This window comes from Aulonocara sp. 'chitande type north' Nkhata Bay, linkage group LG15, assembly GCF_057382095.1.
Source record: "Aulonocara sp. 'chitande type north' Nkhata Bay isolate Kocher_YH1m ecotype deep benthic linkage group LG15, A_spYH_male_GT1.1, whole genome shotgun sequence".
NCBI lineage: Eukaryota > Metazoa > Chordata > Actinopteri > Cichliformes > Cichlidae > Aulonocara > Aulonocara sp. 'chitande type north' Nkhata Bay.
The window spans coordinates 2,625,933-2,650,855 of NC_141358.1; the positions used below are offsets into that span (position 1 = coordinate 2,625,933).

A 24,923-nucleotide genomic window follows, 5' to 3' on the forward strand; every position below is an offset into this window, starting at 1 on the left:
AAGCCAATGCACTTTTGCTACTAACCGTCTTTCCAAAAGTGCATTCCTCCCTAAAGACTCGCATGGTAAAATGCTCAACTTTGCAACAGAGTTAAATCAATATCTCAGCTCTTTAGCTGTGCTGTCAGTGTGGCTTATTGTCAGTCAGTCTGCCCACTTTGGTCCAGACCACATGAACTCAACAACTATTAGCTGAACTGCTAGCTGACTTTGACATTCACTCATTAGGCCAAACACGAGCAGTGACGTTGCATTATGCTTGACTGCATTTCTCACTTCAGACATAAAACACGGAAAACATTTGGTGATGTTTAATGGGAAACACTTGTGCATACAGTTGAATCATCACATAAAGCCAGATAATGCCGATGAGGTGAAAACTGCCAAAACAAACTGATCGAGGCAGGCACCTCTGGGAGCGTCACATAGAGTCTTTGAGTCATGTGACATCTGGAGAGTTTGAACATCGTAGATTTTCCATATGCATGTGACGCTGCATCCGCCTGGGTGGGTTGGGGCTTGTGTCTCAGTGGGTGGTAGTTGTCAAAGGGAAAGAGAGTTTAATCTTATTTCCTTCACCTGTCTGAACCTGTCTATAATATTGTTGCTGACTGCAGTACCCGATGCTACTGTTACACTAGGGAGAACAGCAGTTGGAGACTGTGATATGATCAATGAATTGATGAGCAATGAACTTTGAATTGTTTGCTTCAGCCATACAACACCTCGCAGTCACGTTCCATTGTTAAAGCAGGTTTGGTGCGTCGAGATGATGATAAAATAAGATGGAGTCAGCATGCTATGAGCCTACTATCTGTTTGCAGTTGAATGGGTCAAGGTAGCAGTTACATGTGGTCTGTGATAATACAGCTATTAACCTAATCACATAATAAATTTGCCTAACTCACAAATCTTTGTTTATTGTGAATGAAACTTCTGTTTATTCACAGTAAGCAGATATTTGCATCAGCCACTTGCATTCAGAATTCAGTGGTAGCAGTTGCGCAACAACTCTGAGATTAGAAATATCCTGTTTCAGAGTGATCCTGCAATCGTTACTTCTAGGCTGGACTACTGTAATTCATTATTATCAGGATGTCCTAAGGAGCCCCTGAAAAGCCTTCAGTTGATCCAAAATGCTGCAGCGAGAGTCCTGACAGGGACTAGAAACAGAGAGCAGATTTCTCCCACATTAGCTTTTCTTCATTGGCTCCCTGTTAAATCCTGAACTGAATTTATAATCCTTGTCCTCACATACAACAAGGCCCCTCTTGTCTTAAAGACCTCGTAATACTGTATCATCCTGTGATGGACCGAGCAGTGAAGGAAACTTAGGCACAGGTTAAAGTCCAAAAAATGATTTTTTATTTAACCCAAAAAACATAATTGGTTAACTCATGCAAAAAGAATCAAAATCTTGGGCCCATAAAAGAGGTCAAACTAACAAAACTCTACTCAAAGTTGACAACACAACTGATAACTCAAACAAACTGACCTAACTTAATGAGACAAAGGGGAAACTTAAATAGTGGCTGATCAGCCCACAAAAACAGGAAAAGGGGTAAAACACACAAAACCTAACTAAACCAAACATAATGAACTCCAATTCCCCCCCATGGTCCCGAGTTATGGCGTGAACCAATTTGTAGCCTTCCTTTAAAGCTCGCTCCGCCCCTTTTCCACCTCTTGGCTCCTTAATCAAGGGACTGGAACAGCTGCAACTAAGGTAACTCAGAAAACAAAAGATTAATCATACATAACAGTGTAAACTAAAATGTGCGCACTTATTTTAGAATGCAGCGTTATGTGGATATGTGAATGAATTCTAAACCAAAACCAGTTATTTATTGTTCTGTAAATAAATTCCTATATTTAAAGAAAGAAATGTGAATGCAATATTACTTATAAGCCCCTACACTAACATGGTGATATTACCACTGTGTGGCTGTAAGTGCAGCCATCACACACTCCCCCTCTTCAGATCTCTCCCTGGGACAGCGAGAGAGACAGTCTGCAGTGCAGTTATCCTTGCCGGGGATGTGGTTGATGGTGAACCGGAATGGCTGGATTGCAAGGTACCATCGCGTGATCCTTCCATTTGTGTCCTTCATTCTCTCTATCCATTGAAGAGCCTTGTGGTCTGTTTCCAATATGAACTCCCGTCCGAGAAGATAATACCTAAAGGAGTCCAGGGCCCATTTGATGGCAAGTCCCTCCTTCTCGATGGTTGAGTATCGCACTTCCCTCGGAAACAGCTTTCGGCTGATGAAGGCCACTGGATGACGCTCTCCAGGCGGTCCCTGTAACAGAACAGCTCCCAATCCTCTCTCTGAGGCATCAGTCTGAAGAATGAAATTTCTCTCAAAATCAGGGCTGTGCAAGACTGGGCTCTTACTCAGAGATTGTCGTAGGTCCTGAAAAGCCATCTTAGCCTCCTCTGTCCATTTTTCCAGCCTGGGTTCATAAAAGCGAGACTGACCTGACTGAGGATGTATTTGCTCATTACTGGAGCCAGCACAGGGAGGATCCTCCTCTTCAAAGGACTCTACCTCTGGTTGTTCAGGTTCCTCCATTTGAGGCTCAAAGACCTCCATTTGAGGCTCAGGGACCGGGGAGGTACGAGCTTGCACTTCTACCTGCAACAGCTGAAACTGATGTTGCAGTGCTCTAAAGCGCTGTTCCTGGCGGGTAAACTCCTCCCTTCTTCTTGCTTCCTGGGCCTCCTGCTGACCCATATGAGAACGAAGCATGGAAATCAGTTCTGACATTGTCGGCTCCTTACCTTGGCTCTCAGTACTATCCACCCCTCCAGAGGCTCCATTTTCCTCTCCTCCTTCTACTTGCTCTACAACTCCAACTGGCTGGTTTTGACAATCTCCTTTTGCTCCTCTGCCACTCCTTCCCATTCTGTGCATGGCTTGATGAGTGAAGAGGGGAAAAAAAGAGAAAAAAAAAATCCTGTGCCTTCAACTGCTGATCCCACTCCTGACACCACTTGTGATGGACCGAGCAGTGAAGGAAACTTAGGCACAGGTTAAAGTCCAAAAAATGATTTTTTATTTAACCCAAAAAACATAATTGGTTAACTCATGCAAAAAGAATCAAAATCTTGGGCCCATAAAAGAGGTCAAACTAACAAAACTCTACTCAAAGTTGACAACACAACTGATAACTCAAACAAACTGACCTAACTTAATGAGACAAAGGGGAAACTTAAATAGTGGCTGATCAGCCCACAAAAACAGGAAAAGGGGTAAAACACACAAAACCTAACTAAACCAAACATAATGAACTCCAATTCCCCCCCATGGTCCCGAGTTATGGCGTGAACCAATTTGTAGCCTTCCTTTAAAGCTCGCTCCGCCCCTTTTCCACCTCTTGGCTCCTTAATCAAGGGACTGGAACAGCTGCAACTAAGGTAACTCAGAAAACAAAAGATTAATCATACATAACAGTGTAAACTAAAATGTGCGCACTTATTTTAGAATGCAGCGTTATGTGGATATGTGAATGAATTCTAAACCAAAACCAGTTATTTATTGTTCTGTAAATAAATTCCTATATTTAAAGAAAGAAATGTGAATGCAATATTACTTATAAGCCCCTACACTAACATGGTGATATTACCACTGTGTGGCTGTAAGTGCAGCCATCACACATCCCAACACAGCACTTCACTCTCAGACTGCAGATTTAGGTGTGGCTCATAAGATATTTAAAAGTAGAACGGGACGCAGAGCCTTCAGGCCCTTCTTGTGTGAAACCTTCTCCCAGTTTGGAGACTCCAAATCTTTGGCTCCTGATTTGGGAAACTTTGGGTCCTGTGAGATCTGAAGAGTTTAGAGGGTGATTTGGCACTATGTAAATAGATTTAAGAGTCATGACGTAGTAGCTGCTCAGTGTCAAACTGCAAAATGACATGTGCTCGATCGAGGCCTTTCTGTAGAATATCTAATGCCTAACCATTTAAAGCGTTTCCTTTAAATAGTCATCTCCTTTTTCTGCCGTTGGCCGAGGTGAACGTGTCCATGCAGGGCGCTGCCGTCGAACAGAAACGCTTTTGTGTGTTGGGAAAACAAAGCGCTTTTCTCTTGCTGACAGCTGACTCTCTGTCAATCAACACAGCTCCGGATTAGCCCGCACTGACGGGCGGCTGGCCGTCCCATCCTGGGAACAAATGCTGTGCCCTTCCCACACTGTCGCCCGTCAGCACCTTTCACATACAGCATTGTACAAATGCAGAACGTCGCCATCCCCATCACACTTCTCCCCACTGTTCCAGCTACCCCTTGACAGCAGGGTTTTTTTTATCCCCTATCCCCACAGCAAATGTGGCCCGCGGCTCGTCAGAGTAGGACAGAAAAAGTCTGAGTCGGCTAGTTGCCTCAGCTTTCTTGTTGATGCAGAAATAACTGACAGAAAGAGCGAGATAGAGGAGGAGGGAGAGAAAGGTGGTTGGGGCTGAGGGGTTATACAAACGGGACAAACAAATAAGGGATCCAAGCGTAAACCGGGCTGTCACAACACGTTGTCTGGCTAATTGAATTGTTCCTGGCAGTGCTGAGAGAGCGCAGACCATTTTAAGTTTAGCTTTATTGAATTATTAAATCAGGGGGGAAAAAAGAGGATGTTAACATTTAAGGGAACATTCTCCAGGCTTGTACCCCGAGTGAAGAGGGAGCGGCATCGTGATTCTCTGGCTGTATGCAGTCTAACAAGACTTGAAACAAGATTACTTGTGAAAATTGTATTAGTTTGTACTGCGTCAGCATAGATCGCCATGTCTGCGTTACCTAAACCCAGCCTGGCTGCAGTAATGACTTCTTTTGTGTCGAGGTACATTTGAGCTGTTTGTGTTTTGCTCAGACTGAGCGTATATTGGTAATGAATAATTGAAGAGTCGGGCATGAGTACGTGGATCGTTATTAGAGCGCACATACGAGTTGATGAATGTTTAAGCGTGCACTGGGAGGGGGGAGGGCTGGAATTTGGATTTGATGCCGTGTCAAACAAATCTGGCGTCTGGGATGGAGGGGACAATGTCTGGCTGCTCTCGCTTTCGTCTGCGTCTGCTGTCGCGCGTTTCCATTGCGTACTAGTATGTAATTCACAAAGTATATGTATCAAGGTCAAGGGTGCATTGCAAAGATCATTGCTAGCACTGGCGGGGCCTTCAGCAGCAGCAGACATCTCTTGGACGCCCTTGCCCCGTCTCATCTGCAGTGCCTCCCCCCAGCACCACTGCATTATGTTGCATTTGCATCGTATTGCCTCTGCATTGCCTCTGCAAGACTGGCCCCCTTTTCATTCTCTCATCTCCCCTTGCCCTTTTTATGTCTCCTTTTCTTTCCCTCCAACCCCTCACCATCATTAACATCATCATCACTGTCTCCAGCGTCGGGGTAGTGCCTGTCTGCAGAGACTTGGCAGTGAGTTGCTCTGCATACAGGCCGGGTATTGCTGGGAATAAGCAGCAAACTTCAGAAAGATTACGGCAGGAAAAAAGGGGGGAAAACAAAAAGGACAAGGTCTGGGTGGGGGTACATCAGAGGAAGGAAATCCCTGGCTGGAGGATTCCAGCTCAGCGCTTTCTCCCTGACACCTCTCTCCTCCTCCCTCCATTTTTCTGCATCATTTTCCCTTCCCTCCCATCTTTTCCTTATTCCCACTGGTGCGTCTCTTTGCTGCGTGCTTGGATAGGTGCCTCTGCATTGATCTGCGCATTTGGGACAAGGAACGAGGAACGAGGGTTATCCCTGCTGTTGACACAATGCACTGCCACTAAGCCAACCCCTCCCTTTTGATCATACACTTAACGTGTGTGTGTGTGTGTGTGTGTGTGTGTGTGTGTGTGTGTGTGTGTGTGTGTGTGTGTGACACTGTTAGAACTGCTGTCGCCATCGACCTCGTATTTAATTGAAGATAGTAAAATGTTGACACAGACAATTTACTGCATGTTGAATTTGATGCCTGCAGCATGTTGAAACAAAATTGGGGTAGTGCAGAAAAAGGACAGGAAAAGTTGTCCAGTGCTAAAAAACATAGACACTGGTAGAACATCACACCTGAAGCTGAATCCTAATGCAAGTGGGAATAAAGGGAGCGACTCTGCGAGGCTTTCAGGGAAGTGGATCACCGCTCAGTGGACGTCTGCATGGGCCAGTGATTTCACTGTTTGAGAAGATTTCTCAGTGTCAAACTGCAGAAAACGAGTTGATGTGCCAAATTTCTTTGACATGATCGTGAAAAACAGCCACCGTCTCTGTTCCAGGGCTCGTTTAGGACGTACTGAGGCGGAGTGGAAAACTATCTTGTGGTCACAATTTGAAATTCATTCACTGACCAACACCACTGATACTGAACAATATGTAAATATAGTTTCTGGAACGACATGTGCGTCCATCGTTTGATAAAACAGACATCTTGATGCTACCAGATCTCGTTTTGTGGCGCCATCCAATAAATAAACAGATTATTTATTTCTACGTAATAAATAACTCTTACTTATTAAGTATATTTCTGTAATAAATAAGCAAAATGCGGTCTGGCATATTTGAAGTAATGCTGAACCCCGTACTACACAATTCTACACAACACAAGGATACACGCTCCAGGCCTGTCACTCCTTCACATTTTTCAGTCATGTGACCGGCGTGATACACCTGCAGGATCTTGAAACGCCGTTCCAACACACCGACTGTGATCTTATCATCTCGTTTCAAGCCCCAAATACTTGTAAAGGAAAAACAGAGATATCCTGAAAGACTGAAGTTCTTGGACACTTGTATGCTGTGTGTAGCTGCAGTACTACAGAAAAAATCCTTTCTGCAGCGCCACTTTGGCAAGGTCTATCTGTCTCCTTTATACTGCTGCTCGGATTAAAGTTTAAAAAAGTAACGAGTTTTATTTCAGCTTGATGTGCTGCAGCGCTGCCGCTCTGGAGGCGAAGGATGAGATATTTTTTGTTGGTGAAGCAAAGGTGAGAGTTAATCAGCTGGTTAGTTTCAGGGTGGCTAGAGTTCTGGCGCAGTAGTGTTGAGTCGGTAATGTGTCGGCCAGGTTAACACAGTATGTAATGGCGTTGATCTAAGTTTGAAATCACTCTCCATCGACAGCCTGAGTTGCTATGGAGATTTAGGAGCAGGTGGACTGGTGCAATTTAGCGTGACAGGGTTAGAAAAGTGGATCAACATGCAGGCTTTACTTTAGGCTTTGCTGGAGTGGAGCGTCCCAAACAAACTGCAGATCATTACAAGCTCTCCTCTAACGATCTGAGAAACATGGAGGAATATTTTAATATGACAAGTAGCTACATATGTTTCTTTTTTATATACATGTTAAACAGTATTTTGCATGCATTTGTTCTAGATATGTCCATGGTACTAATGAAGTGGGGTTTTTAGAGCAAACGGGTGCTGGGTGCTGGTGCCTCCACCCTAGGGGCCTAGCACTGATATACAGGGTCTCTCACTCTGTCTCTGTGTCTCAGACAACTCCTGAGCTCAACAGGGAGCCTGCTGTTCTGCCGGGCCGTTATTAAAGGGCTGTTTGTATTGCCTGCTGTTTTTTTCATTAGCAGGAATCTTATATCATCGCCTCTGAATATTGCATGAGGTTCGGGGAGGCTTGGTTGTCGTGACACCGCCATAATATTTCACAACAATCAAAGATGGATGAGCCTATTCTTCTAGGTAAATAGAGGGAGGCCTGGCACCAATGAGGAGGAACCCAGAGATGGTGACGGTGACACTGACGTGCTATAAAGTGGGGTGGGGGTGGGTGGGGAGCTTGGAAGAGGAAGGGACCAGAAAAAATGCTAGAAGAGTGATTGAGTCCATAAAAATACACTGTAAGACAAATGGAGCAGGCAGAGATGAGGGAGCAAGGTAAATGAGGGGGAAAGAGGGAGGGAGAGGACAAGAGAGGGAGACAGTAAGAAAAGACAAGACGTGAGAAGGCGGAGGATTAAAAAAATGAGAGTGATGGAGCTATTAGACGTTGAGAGAAAGAGTTAGAGTTGGAGAGACGGAGACCGACGCTGGCCCAGTAATTGAAAGGACTGATTTACAGAGGAAGCTTAGCTGGGTTTGGTGGGATGGTGCTGGTGGAGAGCTCGCTGCATTGCAGAGTCTAGGACACAAGAACAGCCGAACCCCCCCTCACTCTTTGCTCCGGCACCTCTGTAGTCGTCATTAGTGCAGCACGGTGAAAATGACCCTCAAATAAGCAGTGAGGCTGCAATAGCATCATTTTACTCTCTTTCCTTTTTACCATGAATACAGCAAAAGGAAGTGAAATAAGTAAAGACGGCTCTAAAGGCAAAACATAAAACACAGCTGGGGAAGGTCCTTGTGTTGCTGCAGGTAACGTCTCCACACAAAACACAAGTTTCCAAGTGATTAGCGTGTTCGCGTGTGTGTACGTACACAGCGTGAGCGCGAGGGGTAAAGATCAAACCGCTCTGAAAGGTCGTGCCTGCCTTTCTTTATTACAGTCCTCGTGGCTTTGTGCCGTTCACTCTGGAGACAGGTGGGCCTTTAAAACGTTGCCACCTTTCCAGCCACCACAAAGGCAAATATGCTTGTTTAGGTCGATATAGCAAAGTCCGAAGCACGTTACGCTGGTGCAAATGGACCTGTGTTACTGTGTGTGTGCGCGTGTGTACTTGTTTAAATGTCTTTGTGAGGACTGTACTCGTGGAATTTTGAGGCTCAAAATGTGGTTTCAGGGAAGGCCTGATTAAGATGTGAAAACGAGTGTGTGTGTGTGTGTGTGTGTGTGTGTGTGTGTGTAGGGGTACTTATAGAAAGTACTAGAAGCTTTCTCATGTTGATTGCACGTCTCCGTCAGCTCCGCTCATCCACTTCCTTGACTTGCTACTACAGCTGGACGTTACACCAACCAGCAGAGCTCCATGCCCTGCCCTCCAACACACACACACACACACACACACACACACTACTAAATACAGGATACACACTCATCCTGTATGTCATAGGTCTGTCTTAAAAGCGTGCCCGTTCTTTCCAGCAGCATTGATACTTGATATCCGTGCCCAGTCAGTCCCTCTCACATTACCGCCTCTGCAGTGAGCTGCTTCATTTACACGTGAAATATTGATGTTCTTAATTTAACCCCCGGGGTGCTCAGGTGTCCCTTCCTCTCCCAAAGAGCCGGGGGAGAGGCCTTTTCCAGAGAACCTGCAGCCTCCACACTGAAACCACACCCCTGTTCTTCTGGGATTGGTTGAGAGGATGTGCTTGCTTTTTCTTCATTGGTTGGTTAGTGCTTACAGGCAAACAAGCCAGTGTGGCTGTTTGTTGTCAGTCTGCTAGCGTTTAAGTGTTGATTGATGCTGGGGGGGGAACAGGCACCTGCAGGCACACCTTTACAGCTTACAGTCACCAAGCTACTGGCTCCAAGACTGTGTTACTTCCTAGTATTCACTATTTTTAAGAAAATAAATCTATTATACACTCACCAACCACTTCATTGGGTACGCCTTGCTACTATCATTCAACAGAGATTTTGGGCCATACTGACATGGTAGTATCACAGTTGCTGCAGATTTGTCAGCTGCACATCCAGGATGTGACTTTCCCTTTCCACCACGTCCCAAAGGTGCTGTGTTGGATTGAGAGCTGGTGACTGTGTAGGCCATTAGGCCCAGTCGGTGATGAGGGGCTCCAAAGTGTGCCAAGAAAAGATCCCCCACACATTACACCCCCAGCAGTAGCCCAAACCGTTCCATGTTAGTAAACAACATGAAAGCAGGGTGGCTCTGCTCTTTCATGTTGTTGACACTAAACTCTGATCGCTGCATCTAAATGTCGCAGCAAAAATTGAGACCACGGTTTTCCGTAGAGGCACCTGGTGCGGTCTTCTGCTGCCGTAGCCTGTCTGCTTCAATATTTGCTGTGTTGTGCATTCAGATGTGCCCTTCTGCTCATCTAAGGAGTGGTTATTCCTGTTACAGGAATGACCTGTCTGGCCATTATCCTCTGACATCAGGCTGATTAAACCAGGTTAACAGGAGCCTGGATTTTTTTTCTGGGCATCAAACTGTAGAGCTCATGTTAGAAGCAGCAGTTATCTGGCTGTATGTTTTTGGCACAAAGAGTCTCCTTAAAGCAGACACAGTAACATAGTTTCAAAATTAGATTTATTTATTTATTAATTCCAGGAGAAAATTATTAGTTTCTCCAAGAACAGTAACTAACTAGACGAAGTTAAATAATACAATATATTTTAAATGTACTAAATGTAACAAAATAGCTCTAATTATAAATATTACACAAAACTGAATATCTATGTATATCTATGTGTGTGTGTATATATATACACATATATATACACACACATATACATGTGTATATAGTTGAAATTGATAATAGTAGCAAACAGGAGCTCCACATCCAAGGATGTCATGTTGAAATAAAAAGACTACGGCTCAGTTAAAGAAAAAAAAAATTTTGTAACAGAAGTGAGACTAATGCTAAAGTTTTAATGTTATAGCAGCAGGATGACTTTCACAAAAGCGCATTGTTTTCATTATTTTATCCCACCATTCATGATTTTATTGGTCTATGGGCTTCATGAAGACCTCTTTTATCTTCCTTTCAAAGTAAAATCACAGATGGAGCATCAGACTAACCGAGGTACGGTCCCAGCTGTCAATCAGCTGAGCAGCAGTTGCTATTAGCTCATCTGATACTGCAGGGAGGGGCAAAGCAGGAAAGCCGAGTTTATGTCTTCTTCCAAATAAAAGATCATGACTGTAATTAGATAGGCTTCCCAGTTCCTGGCAGTAGTCGGGTGGCGCTGTTTCTTGTTACCCACCCTTTCCTTTTTTATCTGATTAACGTGTGCAAGGCAAGTCCACAGAAGCTAAATACCACCTAATTTAGACCAGATCAGCAGAGATAATGATGACGTGAGGTATGCAGAGAATATTCTGTTTTGTCTTTTGAAAGCAGATTCCAACCCCTCTGTGTTTTTTCTTCAACGTATATGTCTAAGGCAAGTCTTCACATCAAGCTCGAGCTTGCCAGACATGCATGCTGGTGGGAGGAGAGCGGCCACATCTTTTCCTCTTTCCAAACACGGTGACGTTACAGTCCAAATATAGTAAAACAGTTTAGGTCTGGCTTTACTTTCAGACCTTTAGGTAGCACTGAGGCATGGCAGAGCTTGCTCCCTGTTACGTTGCCTCTGTCCGTGCGTGTTGTGTAAAAAGCTGTGGCCCGGTTTGCCTTACTAGGACAAGCCAACATGGAGTCGTTGGCAGAAAGCAGGAGGGTTTATTCAAACTCCCACTTGCCTTTTCGAAAACCCCCAACATCCCAGTTACAGCATGCTCCTGTTGCCTAGCAACCAGCTGGGTCTCGAGAGGGAAGAGGCGTCACGGATGTGTATGTATATCCACGGCTGAGCGGGAAAGCAAACACATCCTGCTGCCTCTCCCTCCCCTGCGAGCGCTCGCTCTCCGTAAACCTCACCGCCATGTAAAGGAGTATCACACACCACCCGGTCCTTCTCAGCACCACCCAAAGACACGGCACATGGAGAGGATGATCAGAATTATTTATTGTTGACACATTTGTCTACTCGGTAAACAACATACAGACTCATTATGCTGTCTTTATAGATCATTTTCACAATCAAGCATAAGAAAAATGACATAAGACACGATAAAGTTCATGGTCTTTTATTTGAAAAAAAGAAATAAAGACTAGCATGTACAACTTGGAATGAATGTAAACTGAACTCAGAAGAACATCTGCAAAGACCGGTGTGCCGACACTCCTAACAGCATGCGCTGCGAACACAGTACACCCCTCACTATGCTCACGTCTGAGTCGAGAAACAGAAGAAGAAAAGTGAAGGCCAGTGATTCTCTCTTGCAAGAAAAGAGGACAGACACTGCATCTCAGCGAGAAAAAAGAAAGATAAGAAAAAAGAAATGAGAAAGCTCACCGTAAGACTCTTTAAGTCCCCCCTCCTTTCAAAGGGCGGGACGCACAACTACTAAGATGGCCGTCCAAATAACATAACAAAAACAAAAGAACATGCCAAACATTTGAAAATGTTTTTTGTACATTGTGGGGTTTTGTTTTTTCCACTTTTTATCTAGCATACATTAAGTCCCGTTCCACTTTAACGCTTGAGTTAGAACCTGTTATATTCTCTCATCTTAACAGTACAGAGTTCCTCTCCAAATACAAAAAACTGTACCAAACCAACAAGAGGACAGCTCATAGTGGAATCAGCACGCTCTGGTAGCCCGGAGGAGGGGCGGAGGTGAGGGAGGGGTCGGAGGGTTAGGTTAGTGCTCCGGTCTCAAGCTGCATGCATGAAGAACAGAAAACAGAGAGAAAGAAGAGATGGCCAGCCCAGACTTTACCACTAGCAAATGGAACTGGAAGGAGTTCACCAAATGCTGCTGCTTTAGTCTGAAGGGAGTTACAGGGTTTGTCGTTATTATTTTTACTTGTTAAGTACTGATGCTAAACTGATCTCCGGGGGGGAGGGGACAGGATCACTAACCATTTTCATGCAGATATTTTTTGTATGTTTTTATATTTTTCCTGTGTGGACAGAAGGATATTTTATTTCAACATTCAATTATTTTCTATACAGAAACAGTATGAATAAATGAACATTTTTTCCAAGAGGTAAGTAAAACATTTTGATTTTTTTTTTTTTATCCTTTTTTTGTTTGTTTTTCTTCTAAGAGGGAGCAGGACGGGGCAGGCAAGCTTCACTTTGCAGTCATCATCTGTACAAACTCTGCAAACAGAGAGAGAGGGGACAAGAGACAATGAGGACATTGGGTGTGCGGCTTTGGCACAGCCAGTAAGAGCAGTCACCTGCTAAATTGTTCAATGCTTTATTAATTTTTTAATCAACTTGAGCAGGTTCAGAACACACATACTAATTAGTGTCCCCTTTCCAAACAGCTTCCGTGTTCATCTCATTAAACCCGTTTGATTAAAAAGCTCGAGCGTTGTGCTTACAGCTGGGGAGAAATGTGATGGTGAAATTGACAAGAGTGAACAAATAAAAGGAGGTTTTCGTGTATCCGGTCGGAGTGTAGAAGTAGGGCACTTTGCAGCCAGGACTTATGGACTGTTCATAATATATCAACAGCCTTCTAGAAAATGAGCGCAGTCTCTCGTGTAATGTGCCAGGGGACCAACAGTGGGAGGAAGGGAGGACGAGGGAGAAAGAGTGAAAAGGCTCCTGGCGCACTGATGATAATTCAGGAGGATGGCTTTCTCCTATCTCTGTTTCAGCAGGCTCCATCTATACCCCCCATCTAATAACTAATATAATGTGCGGCTGGCTTGTCTTGCGGTCGCCCTCAGAGAAATACAGTTTGGCAAATGAAGCGCTCCGTTCTCCCTGTTTAATAAAAGCTCGCACCCTGGCCTAGAAACTAAAGCTATTTGTGTAGCGTGACATTTTAGCATGCACTTTCCTTCGCGCTCGTCACAGTCTTTTACCTTCGTAGTTGACCTGTCCGTCTCCGTCGATGTCTGCTTCTCTGATCATCTCGTCCACCTCCTCGTCCGTTAGCTTCTCTCCCAGGTTCGTCATGACGTGACGCAGCTCTGCGGCGCTAATGTAGCCATTTCCGTCCTAGAAACGGAGCACGGGAACAATCGCATCAAGCGGTAAAACAAATACCCTGCAGGCTGACAACTGCTCAGGTAAAAATGGAGTAAGTAAGTAAGGAGAAGGTGTTACGCAAGCAGGAAGTAAACGAACAGACGACTTTTCTTTGCATCAGGTCTATTTTCTGTCACATACAGGCTACTGTTACAACGGGAGATGCTCGTCTTCAATTCTTGGATCTTCATGTCAAAGAAATAGGATATTCCCAATATGGTCATCTCAAAAAAGTTTGACCCACCTGCTGTTCAAACTCTGTTTAGGAAGGGCAGCCAATCAGAAGAAGGCTGACATAAAGGAGGAAGAAAGGCAGCTTGTTCCACACAGAGGAGAAACTGAGGGGCTTCACAACGGCCAAGAACGAGACAACTAAGGATTATTGTGTGAATTGTCTAACGCTACTGTAGTAGAGTCCAAAATAAAAACCACTGAGCTGGAAATGAATAGAATAGCTCTGCTTTAATTGAACATTAGCCTGGCCTGCTGTAATAAATTTACATTATCATGCAACTTAATAACCAAGAGGTTAAGGCGCATACCACATGCATCCAAATGCCATTTAGTCCCTGCGTTACCAAAGCATTTGCTGCATTTCTTCCCCCTCTAAAACTAATCTTAAAAAGGCAAAGAAAACAAAAAGCTCTCCCTGCTCTGAATTATCGGGCTTATTTGTTATTATGTGTAAAGTGCTTTGGGGTCCTTAGGGACCAAGTAAAGCGCTATACAAATACAGGCCATTTACCATTTATTTAACAATCCGTCGACCTCTTGTTCCACCAAAACCAAAACTTCAGCTTGGAAAGCACGGACGCTGTGCTGTAATTCCTTAATGATGCTCTTAAAAGCTTATTTACCTTGTCGAATACCCGGAAAGCCTCGCGGATCTCCTCCTCGCTGTCTGTGTCCTTCATTTTTCTGGCCATCATGGTCAGGAACTCTGGGAAGTCAATGGTTCCATTACCTGCAATGGGTGATCAACGGGGCGCGTTTAATCAGCAAAAAACTGCAATTACGTAAAAGCAAACACTGATAAGTAGACATAATACAACGCAGCATTTAGCTGATGAAAAGCACAAAAATACTCATTTATGTCCTTCTGCTGCTGCTGTGTATTACAGAAACATTTATATTAGCATTTAGGCCACGTCTGCTCTTCAAAGATGTTTTTGACAGTGAAGCTTGAGGCTGAACAGTTCAAAAATAATTTATCATACACCTTTACTGCTGTGCTAAACATATCTACTGAAGGCTGGGAGGAGGAGGAGGAGGAGGAGGGGGGTATGTGTGAGGGTGACTCTGTGTATGTATGTGCTTCCTTTTCTTCCTTAGGGGAAGCCCTTGGAAAATGTTGCGTATGTTATAAGCAACGCAGCAGGATTGCAGTGAGGGGACCCATGGGCAGTCATCCATAATGCAGACATTTAGTGTACTGTGCAGCTTTGCCTTCAAGGAGCCTGCATGTATCGAAAGATCTCTTGTGGCCCCACAGTCACAAACTGAGGCTGGAGGGAGAACGAGAAAAGGTCTGGATGCTCCGTCCCTCCTATCCATCTTTGTTGCTCCTGTTCCCTGTAAAATATCTACTATTTTGTTTGCAGAAAAAGTGCAATATCTGGCACACGTGAACCAGCGATGGCTTTCCAGATGGTGCTAATGGTAGCTGCTATGCTAGTGACACATGCATGTGTGTGCAAATCGATCAATATCCATGTAGGTGTTGTCAAGACAGGATTACCAAAGGATCAGACATTCCTGACAGTGCAAGGCTCTATGGGGAGCTTAGTGGCTCACCAATAACACCATAAGAAGGAGGCTGGGAAAGCTGGTGGGGGACGTAACAGATCTCCAGATCTATTACAAGATCTGAAGAATCAGTAAGAACTATGGGAAATGTATTTTCATTAACAAGTGACAAAAAATACCCAGAAATTTATGAGGGAATTGAAATGAAGGTCAGGGACACCAAGGGCAAAGTAACCATGAGGATTAGCCCTGGGGTGGGATTGTGGGCAGATTAACCAATGGCAGAGCATGCCTTAGAGGGAGAGCTAAAGAGTGAACAAGAGGATGGACGTGTATATCAAAAAAGGAATGTCGTAATGTGATGGGGCAGATGGCGATCTCATGGCCTGCGGTAGCAGTCTAAGGACCTGTTATCTAACACAGAGACATCAAGCAGCACCGAAGGGAAAACACATGCTGCCACTGGGGGGTTGGGAGAGATGGATATTGGGGGGGGGACCACAATCCAAGGGGGAAAATAACAAGAGAGGTAGCCCTTGAGCGATATCTGTACAGCTGCACCTCAGGCCAGCTGCAACAGCAAATGAGGAAGAACGGTAGAAGCAGATGGATGAAGATAGGGAGGAAGGCAGATGGGAAGAGGAAGAGAAAAGGGTGGTAAGATAAAGAGAGAGAAAAAAAGAGAGGGAGGGAGTGAGTGGGTGGCAGAGAGGGAGCTGGAGATGAGGGAGATGTGAAGAGGAGAGAATGTAAGGAGTGAACCGAGTGGGAGATGGTGCGATTACACATAAGAGGTGCTGACGCAAACTATAGAAGGCTGAGGCATCTCGACACTTGTGTGTGGTCATTGGATTTTCCTGCATCATAAAGCCAGCGTCCATCCCAGAGCCGGGAAGGAAGGGTCGGGTTGTGTAATGATGACGAGTGATGTGCTGCAGCTAAAGCTTGTATTTTAATTCATAATTACGCTTGTTTTTTATCCTGTCTTAAACATGATGTGATCTTCTTTTAGGCTGAGGAATATAATAGCTCCCGGGTGTTTTACAGCATGTGTGGTTATGCTTTCGTGCTCAACTCTGTGCGGTGGCGAATTAAAAACCAGCATTTCTATCTGATACCACACCGACACAGTGCCGTCTCTAGCTAAAGCCTTCCATCCTGTCTCCATTTGTTGTAATTCTTTACCCCAGCCTCCTTGTTTGGTAAATAAAGCTGATTTTCAATGGGCCAGCTGACATCCCATGGCTGCTGATGTGGGTACTGGATGTGCAAAGCGCAGAGAGGCCTTATGTAACCACTTTTATTTTCCATTACTAGCTTCACTGCTGTCTGACCTAGATTGCATCAGCCAAGGGAGGCAGAGGCAGAACAAGGGGATGTTAGTGTGTGTGTGTGTGTGTGTGTGTGTGTGTGTGTGTGTGTGTGTGTGTGTGTGTGTTCGTTCTTGGGTGTAAGAGAAGGGGAGGGCATCAAGGATTGTGGGAGGACGTTTCAATAAAGGGGCAGCCAAGCTGCGACGCAATTGATTTCTCCTGATCAATGTGCTCCCATTTACGAAATCCTATAAGCTGACAGAGCAGCACTGAGGTAAAGGCCCCACTGAAAGCTAACATCCTGTGCAGCTCAAGGACGGCCAACTTTTGAGCTACTAGCCAACAACTTGGATTCCTGTCCTCTAACTCAGTTTGCTGTCTCACTATGTCTGTTTCACACTGCAGCGCAGGGACGGATGCACAGGAGAAGAGAATTATGTCAGCCGACGGTGGTTCAACATGGGCTCGGTAACGCTGAGCCTTCGACACACAGCACTCACCAGCACTGAACACTCCTCGTGCACATCCATATGCGTGACACTGACAACTGTGATGGAGCTGAACGCACGGTGACTAAACTGCTGACACAGAGAGGATACGTCATCTAAAGATAAGGCTGGCCGGACAGTTGGCTTGGACAGTTGGTTGACAGTTGGCAGAAAAGGGAGGGACGTGGGCAACAGCACCGCTGATGTGTTTCGAGAAAGGGCCGTAATGGATGGTCGAACTAATCCCTCGTCCATTTGTAACAGAGGTTTTATCGCTAAAGTCACGCAATGAAATGTTAACTAGAAATTAAAGTCCCACCCACCCCATTAGACCATCCAATCAAATTAACAGACAAATCTCCAAACAGTTAGTCCTCTTTTCCCTAGCTGGGACCACATCCTCATTTAGGTTTGATAGTGTTTCTAGTACAGAATGGCAGATGGCGTGAACATGAATTGAGGCTGCAGTCTGGGGACTGGATGCAGATCCCCATGTACTGACAAGAAGTGAATGAATTGAAAAACAGAGGGTGGGTGTGTGGGTGGGCCACCAAAACAACAACGAACAGCGTGCAGCGTGGGGGTGGGGTCCACATATAGACAGAACCAGAAGGGGTCTGCATGGAGGTGAAGTCCCACTCCTGAAAATCAGTTAAATTATGTCCAACTGTATTTAGGCAAATGAGTCGCAGTTGTGTAATTTTTGCTGCTTCTCTGTTGGGAATGACAGCTGCCGGTCATTTTGTTGATTAAAAGTGGGGCCGTTACAGGAAAGGATCATATTAACCCAAATGTTCAAACCCATCTCCCTGGTTTAGAACGTAAGTCTTGTTTCTGTAGCCTGGACGCACCGTACCACAAATAACATCCACGTGCATCCCTCATTCTAGTCGCCTATATTGTTTTTGGATTTGGAAAACGTTATTGTTCAATTATCACATCAAACACAAACTCTTCACCTTATGGCACAAAGACGGGGTTAAAAAAATGTTCTCAATAAAAGTGATAATCGTCAACATAAAGTTAGGGTAGTACTTTTTCAACCAATCAAGAAAACTTCACTGCCTTATATGGCACCTAGGCATGTACTGAACTGACAAATCATAATTGTAATGAGTAACTTTACACAGTTTTGTTAGTCTAATGCCAAGAAATGAAGCGTGAGTATACTGACCATCAGCATCCACCTCGTTGATCATGTCCTGCAGCTCAGCCTCTGTGGGGTTCTGGCCCAGCGACCTCATGACGGTGCCGAGCTCTTTGGTGGTGATGGTGCCGTCACCATCCTTGTCAAATAAGGAGAAAGCCTCCTTGAACTCTGTGGGGGTTGGAGGTGAGAGCGCCAGTTAGATTGCTGTTGCTGTGCAGTTAGAGAATAGGTTGTGTTGGGACGCTGCGGTCAGGTCTAGAAAGGTCAACTGATTCTCAACTAACCTGCAAAGCTAATGCACACGTGTGCCGAGCTCTGACTGCACAAAGAAGTCTTATAAGACTCAGAAGACTGGAAGTGGGAAAAAGCCAGCGTGTCTGTTTTTATCTTTTGAACAAGCAGGCTTCTTAACTACAGGCCATAAAAACCCATCCAGAGATTGAAAATAGGTAATAGTGAGCATCAGCCTTGAGGCTTAACACAAGCTAATTAGCCACAGAGGGGCTTTGAGTGAGAAGAAACTGTGCAGCTTTCACTTTTTTCCCATCATTTATTATTAAGAATATCAAGGTGCCTCAGTGATTGAGACTGTTCCTAAGCTTGGCTTTAAAACCGTCTATGTGCTGCACGGGTTTCAGCCTTGACTTATGATTGCTGCAAATAGTTCTTCCCCTTATGTCCTGTTCATTTTGAAATGATAATGATCTGCTGAGGGAGGGCGGGTGCCGAATCTTTCAATGTTCTTTCACTTCATGTTCCCTATAAGCAACATGGAAACTGCCAGAACAGCTAATGGGAGACATTTCCTTACTCAGTTCTGGAACTTTACAGCATGTAAGTGATCCACTAGTACACAGGGGACATCGCACCAAGAGAAAAGGGGAAGTAGGGAAAACCTGCTTGTTCTTACCTGCAATCTGCTCCTCTGTTAGCTGGTCAGCCTGTGTGGTTGGGGGGGGGGAGAATGGATTGTTATTGTCACAAACAAACAAGTCTTAGTCACAGGGCAAAGATTGCAAATCCCAAGTAGTTTTGTCATTACATTCCTCATCATCCCCACCGTGCAACCACCACACAGCTAAACACTGGCCACAGTGTTCTGGGGTTGGCTGGCTTCAGCTAGGAGCTCCTGTTGGGGCTGCCAAAACCTACCCACAACAATACTCCAAATGGGTTTCCTTATATTTCTTATCAAAATAGTGTTTTGTTCTCTCATATAATAGTTAACTGCCAATTACATGGCAGTAAGTCTCAAATGTAATGCTATAAAATTGACGCTAAAAGCTAGTAATCAGGTTTTGCTCACAGTGAGAGCGGAGGCTTACGGTCATACCGTCAAGGTTGTATTTGTAAGACTGGCACAGAGCTAACACATAAAAGCACAACATGAAGGTGATGTATGAAATGTAATTTCCAGCCGAAGAGTGGCTCCCTAAGACTGACGTCCTCGTGTATAAAAGTAGGCTACACCATAGCAGTGCTCACAAGGAGGACTGCTGGGTAACAAGATACTGCAATAAATTTGATTAAGTGCTGCCTCCAGACCAGGAGTCAAAGTTTAGGCGGGGTTGTTTCAGGACATATCAGTGCCGGCGTGTTTTCCATAACCGTAGTAACAAGAATAATGGCCTGGCGGGTTGGCCCGGCTTGGTTGCCCTCCCAGCCCTGCTCGCTGTGCCAGCTGGAGCTGTCTTAATAGCTCAGAGTGACTCACACATACTTTAAATGGCTTGAAACCGAGCATCCACCACCACGCCTTTTACATAGATTTATTAAGCTTGCTTGTAAAAAGAGCCAGCGATTTCAAACAAACACCTTCAGCTGTAAAAGTGTGAATACAAAGCTACTGGTGCAGATAACTCCCACCGGTACACTCCAATCTCTGCCTTATAAAACATGATTTTGGGTTTTTTATTAGTATTGTTAACAGAACGCTCTGACATCATTGTGCTTGGCAGCAAGGAAGGAACACACACAGACAAACATGGAAGAGTAAGCTAGGGCGCACACATACACAGAGTCCCTTTTAATAGCATTCTTCCTCAACACCAATACTTTCCACCCCCATGTTTCCTGTGAATTAGTCAGAGTAGCCGGTTATGCCTCAAAGCGAATTCCTGCAGCCCATCAGTGTGTTTATGTGTTTGCACATGTAATTTTGCATTGGGTACAGACAAACACGCCCTCCAGGTCGTACCTATACGCCGTAGCTATGGCGATTTGACCCTTGTGAAGTTCACATTTGGGAGTGAGAGTATCTTGTTTTTCTCAGTTAAACCAGTAAATCAAATTTGCTTCATACATTTGCTCTGACTGGATACGATTTAGCAGATCACCACACAATGTGCTGCCAGATGACCTTTAACTTTTCACCAAAGAAAGAAGCCTCACGGCTTGAGCAGTAGCAGCAGGCTGGGGATGGATCGATTCAGTCAGCAAGGGGTTCACGAAGAACCTCGCGAGCACTCGTACAATTAGCTGACCTGACTCAATAACCTGCTCTGAACACGTTTCTTTCTTTCTTTCTTTCTGCCTTTTTCCTCCCTGCCTCTGCCCTCCTCCTGTCTCCACTTCCATCTGATGGAATAGGAAATGTCAAGAGACAAAAGCAACCTCCCCGACGCTGACGTGCCACTTGGGTCGACCGATATTCTCAGTCTCATCTTTGTATTTGAGTTCTGCTGCTGCTCTCTTCCTCTTTACATTTTTCGTCCCTTATTAACCCCTGTGTGAATTTCTCACTGTGTTCATGACTCCACCTTCCAGTCCTCCCTTAGTCACCCTCTTTGTCAAGCTGTGTTGCTTGTGCTGTCTCTTGCTGTCTCTCTAAGCGGACAGGGTGTGGGCACTGGTGACTCAGTACTATGGAACCTCTCCTGGCTTAGGCCCAAGCTGTCGGGGCCTTATGGTGCCGCAGCACCACTGGGCTCACTACTGACCCATCTCTTCCTGTCCTTCCTCCTCTCCCTGGCACTTGTACCTCTGCCAATATTTCCTCCTTCAGACCTTTTCTCCTCTGTGTGTCCCTTCTTCTCTCTCCATATGTGGCATACTGTTGAGAGGAAACTCCCAATGATTCACCATCCTCACTGTCTTATGGACAGCCATGTTTGCTGCCAGGCTTCCGGTGTTAAAAATGGCTTGTTTGGGGATGGGGTGTGCTCTGCTGGCAATAATTCACTGGCACGAGTGGGTCAACCACTCCCACTGTTGCCTGGGCAGTCAGCCCTAGCTATGCACTCCAAACAGGACTGCGGGAGGCAGGAGACAGTTCCCTGGGCCAGCGTAAAATAGCTTTTAGCTCTCACTTCCTTCCATATCAGGCTTGTACAAACACTGCATTCGCCTATGTTCATACTTGATTTAATTAGATAGGGGATGCAAAATAGCGCAAGAGAACACCATCAACTATCATCTTCTTCTTTAACAGCCTGTTATCAATGTTTAATGTGCATTTTTTTTTCTCTGCTGCTGCTCATCTGTCACCGAGGTGCCCTAACAATTCCTGAGCTAGCATCTCTGCATTCACCAAGTGAAAGGTGCAGAACCAGCTGTCAGTCTGACAGATGGGTATGACACACACACACACACACACACACACACGGTCCTGTTCTATACTAGCACTGAGCTCCACAGCGCATTTAACACCTCTTCTCTTTGAGGCTGGACAAAAAAAAGAAGAGAAAAAGAACAGCGAGGCCTCAGGGCCGAGCTGTGTCTAATGGGAGTGAGGATGGTGTAAACAACACCAGGCTCCCAACATCCTGCAATGGGGGCGCCCGTTCACCATATGGCTGGTGGTGGCAGGTGACCGGGTACTCCATTGTACTTCATTTCCGCCAAACACTGGGAACACGGGACCTGGCTAGGTGTTGTCGGCAAGCGTATAAATTATTCACTGCACTGGATAGGATGTCAACTGAGTTACTAAACATGCATCAGCAAGCAAGCGCGTAACAGGAACAGGATAGGGCCTTAGCCCGGTCCCGCTACATATTCGATATGTCCACCTCAATGGGGGAGTCTGTTTCCACTTCAGCGCATGTATTGATGCAGACAAGGGGGCTTACGGCCGTGGATTAAACTTTTCAGAGCGGCTGATACACGGGGACAACTATTCCCCTTTACACTCCAATTACTGCACTGCGCTGCAACATGAAACTGCATCACAGCTTGTTACCATATATGGGGTATTTGATTGCAGCAAAGGGGCTGGAGGAGGTCTACAGCTTCTTGACCTCCTTGAGCCATTAATGAGCTATCAAGCCCGATAATCAATGGATTAAGCTCGAAGGCCTCTTTTCCACATCCAGATCATTTCCACTTGTTAACTTCGCCTCACAGCCAGCAGAGAGGCTCTGCCTCGTTAGCTGGTTGCAGATGTCAAGAGTGTGTGTGGCTTCAGGGATCTGGTGAAAATTGTTAGTTGCCCCCCCCTCACAGAATTCAGGTTACTGCATTCTGTAGTGCAAGCCTGCCACTTCCCATAATTCGCAACATCTGGTTTTGGAAAAAGTCGACTGAACTCTCCAGCTGCTGATGCCTTTTTTTCTTTTTTTTTTTGCGGTGACCAAGCGCCACAAAGAGCTTCTTGGACAACTCACACAGGCACCACATTTGCATAACATCGAGAAAAATTTGCAAAGAGCCAAGCAAATCAGCCACCATAACACAAATAGATAACCCCGCTTACGATAAACCACCAGTAAAGGCTGCATGCATTAAAGGTGGAATTGCGTCTATTAGTGGTTGTTTACAGGCCGGGATGACACGTATAATGTAGCCATAACCTTGCAATTACATAAATATGGTCAGTTTCCGTTGCGGAACACTGACGAGATACAACAACCGTTCCCCATCATGACACGGCTCGGCTCGACCAACAAGGTGGTGCAACCTAAAAAAAAGAAAGAAAGAAAGAAAAATGGAGGGAGGGAGAAGCAAACGCAGCCGGTTCGTTTTCCTTCTAATTACCAGTGCTGCGTTCACGTTGCGAAATTTACCGCGCTTCTCTGTTCAAACACGCTTCTCCCGGCTGGGGAAACAGCGCTTTATGGCTCGGCTACGTTTCTCCGAACGATAGGTGTGCTTCTCGGTAAGGTGTGCTCCTCAGGCGGATTGTAAAAACGCACCCTAACTCACCCGTGGCTCCAGAATTATGCCGTAATAACCCAGAATAGCTTGCTAGTTACACCGTTAAACTAGTCCAAGAATTAATTCGATATGCACCGTGCAGCCGTGAAGCGGCTACTTGACCCCATATAGCCGAATAGCCAATAATGCTGTGTGAATTGCGCAGTTATGAAGCATAAAGCAAACCCATTTGGAAGTGGACAGTATTTCCATTTAGAAAGTCACTAAAACGGACAGACAAAACACATAATAGTGTACTTCATATTGCCCCATGCACTAGCTTAAAAAATGCGCCTGGCGGGCGTTTTCCGCCTCCTCCGCGCATACCGGATAGCTGATAAGAGGAATCAATGACTAAACAGTAAACATACACGTATGGTAGGTTTGCGCTTCTAATAAGCAGGCTTTCCCTACGTTTAAAACACATTTCCCTACTAAACGGAATGAATGACAATACATACCATGTTGGATGGGTTGTGTGCTTGTTGGTCTGTGGAGGCAGACTAGGAGTGTAGTCGTTCCTTAGATGGAGTTCCACTGGCGGGTTAGGCGTGAGTGTATTGGCCGTGGTTAGAATGGGGATTGCCTCGTGTATCCCTCCGCCACACTAGCACTGATCACTCACTTCCTTATTTTCAATTCAGGGCTGTTGCAGCAGCAACAGCGACGCGGGCCTCCAGCAGTGGACACGTCAATCACTGTGGCCAAAACGCCTGCAGTACATGGAGAGAGCGTCCCTGCACTCGTGTCAAACTACACAACTTGGGATGTGGCAGACATGCAGTTATTTTACACATTATTCTACGTTTTGTGTTGTTGTTTTTCTTTTTGATGCAGACAAACACCGCTGCCCATGTTGTTGAAATTCTGAGCCTGCTAGTAAACATGATCTGAATAAATATTTCTAGATGTTACTTTTTATTCACTTGGATGTTTGCTGACTAATGCAGACTAATATTGCTTATAGATTTACATGGTTAGTTCCCCTCGGGAGCTTTTAGGCAATAACTGAATGAAGCAGCAGTAAAGCAGCACATTAAAGTTAAGCCCAACTATTTATGGAGCCATTAAGATGCATATAAAGACCATAATTAACTTTAAGTAGAAAAGAAGGAGTGTGAAGCAAACCATTAACACCTTCATCTTTATCAAGAATAAGATGAGGCCACATTTCAGAGGATAGGATGCACTAGTAAATTGTTTGACCGAACTCCAGTGATTAATACTTATCTGGAAACACTGTAAAAACCTTTCCTACAGTTTGATAATTAGCGTTAGCCAAAAGTTTATTTTATTATTGGTAACAAGTTTAGCATTCAATGTTCAAAACTCACGATGTGGTGGTAAAAAACATACTGTGTCTTTAAATTAAAAAGAGATCGGAACAGTTGAAGTCTGGCAACTTCACTGGGTTTATAAAAT

General features: G+C 45.0%; 1 protein-coding gene across 1 annotated transcript; it reads right to left on the minus strand.

The window, feature by feature from the left end:
* Positions 1–11,691: 11,691 nt before the first annotated feature.
* Positions 11,692–24,106, minus strand: LOC147312249 (calmodulin-1). Its single transcript, XM_086265180.1, has 6 exons — positions 23,963–24,106; positions 19,279–19,309; positions 18,393–18,536; positions 14,529–14,635; positions 13,506–13,641; positions 11,692–12,789 (listed from the first exon to the last, which is right to left on the minus strand). The coding sequence occupies exons 1-6, from the start codon at positions 23,963–23,965 to the stop codon at positions 12,761–12,763; spliced, it is 450 nt and encodes a 149-aa protein (XP_086121306.1). The 5' UTR covers positions 23,966–24,106; the 3' UTR covers positions 11,692–12,760.
* Between the last annotated feature and the right edge of the window lie 817 nt (positions 24,107–24,923).